This window comes from Meleagris gallopavo, chromosome 2 (genome assembly GCF_000146605.3).
Source record: "Meleagris gallopavo isolate NT-WF06-2002-E0010 breed Aviagen turkey brand Nicholas breeding stock chromosome 2, Turkey_5.1, whole genome shotgun sequence".
Lineage (NCBI taxonomy): Eukaryota > Metazoa > Chordata > Aves > Galliformes > Phasianidae > Meleagris > Meleagris gallopavo.
In genome coordinates this window covers 40,604,661-40,609,644 of record NC_015012.2, presented here as the reverse complement: position 1 = coordinate 40,609,644, position 4,984 = coordinate 40,604,661, and the positions used below count along the sequence as shown (strand labels likewise).

Sequence of the window (4,984 nt, the reverse complement as noted above, 5' to 3'; positions counted from 1 at the left end):
CACAATAACTGCCAGAATTTCTGAAAAAGGGGCTAAAACATCTCCTGTTACCAGACTAACGTGATTATTATATCTTACAAAATATGGTGCTTGGCGCTTTACATATGCTACAGACAAAAGCACAGGTATGCTTGATGATTACTTTCCCAGAAAAGTTCCTTTTTCTCCACTCTAGGATATCACTTAGTAAACAACAGTAAACTTTAAATAACCCATTAGAGATTAACAAGTGTATTCTATCATAAATAACAATTCACAGCATCATATCCCATGTCAGTTGAGGAATTTTCTGTTCATGAAATTAACAAGATTCTTTAAAACACAGATGTTTATTTTGAGGAAGGATTGGTCACTAGCAGCAAGAAATGGCTCAAGATTTTATACAAAACATTAAACTTCTCTATATTCTTTGTCATTAGCTGGAGTATTTTTCCAATTGACAGAAGATGAAGCATTTCATATTTGTAGTGGACTATGATGGCATCTTGAACCAGAACAGGAAAAGTATATTTAGTAACAAACATTTCAAGGGAAAAAGGGAAGAAGTTAAATATCAGCATGACATATATTCTATTTAAAGCACATTTTAAAACTCATTCTTTGTGGTCAACAATAGTTTAACCACGTCTTCAAAAAAAAACAAAAACAAAAACAAAAAACAAAAAACAAACTTTTACAGGGCTCTTTTTTAAAACTATGTAAAATATTCCCATTTTCTTACATCACTGAAAGTTGTGTGTTAAATGAATGATACTTATGAGTCTGCAATAAAATATAGATTTAGGTAGAAACTGTAGAAAGGTTTATCAACCTGCAACAAAGAATATCAGTGCTTTCCTGCTTCTGGGAGGAAGGTTTTTGCAGTAACATACTGCACAGTAAGTTGATGTTTTAAGGACTTCAGTATTTATTTAATTATTTATTTTGTACTGAAGCATGTATCTTTTTTTTTTTTCCATACCGTTTTATGAACTTCTGGCATCCATCTGTTACAGTTCCAGATCACAGTTGTTGTCAGATTGTTTGGACAAACTGTCAAGCATTTTCTAAGTTAATGACATTTATCACTGGTTCTCCTGGGAAATTAATGTTTGTTGGCCATGACTCTTCTGACATCACTGAGACAATTATTTGTGACAGTATAGTAGCTCTGTGATAAGAGCTCTTAGATATCACAAGGCTTTCCAGTGCTCCTGTTGTAAATAATTTAAAGAAAAGTTTGAAAGGAAATGAATGGTTCCTTAGAGAGGAAATTACATGGAGGACTAAGGTTCTGTTCTGGAAAAGTAAGTAGGGTTATATGTAAATACAGTTTTACACATCTTTATGTAAAAATATTGCTCTGATAGTGAAAACAAATGGGGAAATAGTAATGATGGCACATATGGTCATGTAAAGTATGTACAGAAGTAATGAATCTGAGGAAATTACTCTCTTGAGCAGTAAAAACATTGCCGGATAGTGACCTGAAGATCATTTTCTCTGCCTTTGTATAAGGCAGAGAAAAAACAAACTATTATGCACTTTTGGTGAATGAAATGAAAAAAAAAAAAAACCAACAAAACTATATTCAGCAAATTTGCCATTTGACACATACAAAACTGACAGGTAGGATTTCCATCACACTTATTTATATTTCCAGTTTGCTTAAAATAATCCATGTTTTATTTGATTCATTTTACCTGACAAATAATTTAGGATTAATGATAAGTTCCTCTTCTTTGTATCATTTCCCATCTGCAGCGTAAGGATATGGAATTAAAGGTTCTATGGGGGAGTGTTTCCTGGAAATACCGTAACTTCTTTTCTTTATGTTTTTTATGGTCTTGAATGCCTGTGCTGGTGCTGCAGTTCATCACTAAAGTTCTCCTAGTTACAGGACTTTTCCCTTAGCATTTGGTATGAATCCTGACTTTATCTATTTTTCAGAGGCTCCTGCCATTAAGGACATTTCCTTTTTAAATCTCAAAACTTTCCTTTTGGTTACTGTCACTGGCTGTCCTGTTTCCCACTTCCTTTCCACCAGTCCTCTGACTGTCTCTCCTAAAGCTATAAACCACTTTCACAACCCTCCTTTGAAACCTCTCCGCTGTTACTGTGTCTCTATCTTTGTGACTTAAAGCCGGACATAACTGAGGAAAAAAAATACAAACAGAAGTTCTAGCTTGGGCAGTACCTTGTTGAAAACTTTGCTTTGGGAACTCATTCAGGACTGTAACACTTACTACTATGTCAACACAATAAATGTTTGTCCCACAATGTGGCTCATGATTCCAGTGGTTTTGAATCATCAGTGCAGTTCTTTGCTGGTTGTTTCAGTCAGTAGAAACCAGAGCTGCTCATAAATGGTGATACAGGGTAGGCTCACAGTCTGTATCTGCGTCTACACTGGGAATTTTCCATCAGGCTTCTCTCTGATTTCTATTGCATTTTGCCTATCTGGATGACCTGCCTGTGTAGTCTCTAAATTTTCTAAACAAATCTGAAATCATGAAAATGTATTGCTCCTCTGGGCTAGCAAGAAATTATAATACCTGCACATCTGCCAGATTCTGTTGCTAGTTACAAGGACAGAAAATAAGAGGTCACAGTAGACAATGGGATGATTCCAAGGTTTATCAGTAGGAATGAGAAAAGAATTTAGTGGAGCTCACAGAGGACGAATGATTTCCTCCCTCTCACTGCAGCTGTTTCACCCTGTTTGCTCCATTTTGCTTGACTGTATACAAATTGAAGTACCAAGCTAAAAGTGATGTTCTTTCCGGGGTTGTCATGTTTTTAAGATATATAATCCAGATTTAAGTTATTATAATCCTCAGATTTACTGAGGAAAAGATTTATTTTAAAAGATTTATTTTGGCTGCTGTGAGAGAATGTTGGTGATGGTTTTCTACTTTGAAAAACCATAGTTATTTCTGTGAATGCTTTAACATGTAAATAATTAACTGTTTGCCTTTTTTAAAGGAGCTATTCTCTCTTCTCTATACTGCTTCCTTAATTAGTTTATTATGTAAACACTAGTGTTTTGAGAATTGTTGAATCTCTGATTATGTTTGTGAGTAGACCAAGAGAAAACCGTGCAAATGTCATCAATTTGTCCAGCTGCCCTACTATATGAAACAAGTGAATTATTAAAAAATCAACTAACAAATAAATAAATCAGTGCCTTAAAATGAAATTAGCAAGTGGCATGCTTGATTTTTAAACTTTTCACATATACTGAAATAAAATACAATGATGTAGAAATCACACTATTGTGTAGATGCTGAATGATTGGCTTCCTGCCTTCTTTTCTGCTGCACCAGAAATCTTACTGACTTTGTTCATGTACAAGATGCTGGACATAGTAAATTTATGCAGTTTTTCTTACAATTTACAGACTTTTTTGAACCATATGGATAAGAGTAAATGATATTAGACTGCAGCTGAAACTCAGTACAAATACACCAGAAAATGAGTCAACGTTCAGCTTGTTCTTCTATGGATTGAACAGTGAAAAAATCAAGAAGCAGAACCTGATGGAGATTCAAAGAATCATTTGTTGCTAGTCTTTGAATGACTGCAGAGAAGAGCAAAAATTATCCACAGATATGTTTTCTGGCAACATTAAAAAAACTTCTCTTTAACGGAAGGGATTCTCTTATTGATTGAAATTCCAGCAACTTGAGATTTTCCTATTATTAATGTGTGTGTTTGCAGACTTGCTGTTGTTACCAACATTCTGATTTTTCAAATAATTGATTCTTGTTCACTGGAGTAATTTGGGTATTAAACCAAAGCTGTTTTGTTAGCCAACTAAATTTCACACGATAGGGGACCGCTTTTAAAAATCCTGGAAAAAGAAACTGTGTGAGTAAATAGTCTATCATCTCATTTATTACCTCCTAAAGAGCCACATACACCAGCTTAGCAGTGATCAAAATTTATCAAAACAAGTGTTTTACAGATTAGTGTGAAATGACTGGCACTCTTCGCTTGAGGAGTTTCTGCTCTTTGTCCCCTGGTTCGGTTTCATGTAAAGGCCAGTAATATATAGACATGTGAGATATTCCCACTTTCAGAAGGATCTGAAATATACTGTTAGGACAGAGATAAAAATGTAGTACTTTTTGGGGGGGGTGTTTGGTCTCCAGAGCAAATTATTCATCACCAATAATAGCATCACCAGAAAAGGAGGTGAAACAATTTTCACTGTTTCAATGTTCCGAAACTGGAAAGAAAAAGCAAAAAATAAACATTTAGATGAATATTTCCCTCTGAAAAGGATCAGTAGTTCAGGGACTGTGGGATGTGAGAGAATTTTTAAGATGGCAGAGAAAGCATTTGGTTATTTGCAAATTATCCTACTAGTGTAGGAATTGAGGTGGAGATAGGATTATCATGAAGCACCTGCATAAAATGAAACTAAAATCTTAACAGTGTACAGCATAAACAAGTGTACTTGGTATTTACGCTGTAGAAAACCTCTTCAATCCTTATATATGATCAAATAAAGTTATAAAAGCTGTTCAAGAAATCTGGTAGGCCCTTACTATAAAGCTTCTTCAGTATCTTTTCTTTTCCTTCCAAAAGCATCATCGTGTGATCAAGAACTGCAGTCAGCCCTCGAGGAAGCTAAACAACCCCAGAAAGATAATGTGTTCATTCCAGAATGTGCTCAGGGTGGTCTTTACAAACCAGTGCAGTGCCATCCTTCCACGGGCTACTGCTGGTGTGTTCTCGTTGACACAGGGCGTCCTATTCCGGGTACATCAACAAGGTAAGGGAATGTTCAGTGCTTAAACCTTTAATGAGAAGATGGAGAAGATACCTTAATGTGCATGGCCTAGCATGTAGATTTCCATTACTAGTGGAATTATATCATGTAGATATATTCCTTTAGGAAAATGAAGTGAAATAATTCTAAGATCCATCAAAAGTAAGGCCAGATGGCCAAAGACCAATACACTACAATGCTACAGACAGTATGGTCCCCTAGTCCTAT

General features: G+C 35.3%; 1 protein-coding gene across 1 annotated transcript in view; it reads left to right on the top strand.

Annotated features, from left to right (window-relative positions):
* SMOC2 (SPARC related modular calcium binding 2) overlaps positions 1 to 4,984 on the top strand; it is a 157,708-nt gene that overhangs the window by 112,957 nt on the left and 39,767 nt on the right. The window contains exon 9 of the mRNA XM_031552201.1: positions 4,573 to 4,759. Within this exon, the coding sequence (XP_031408061.1) occupies positions 4,573 to 4,759 (187 nt within the window). The remainder of the gene's footprint in view (positions 1 to 4,572; positions 4,760 to 4,984) is intronic.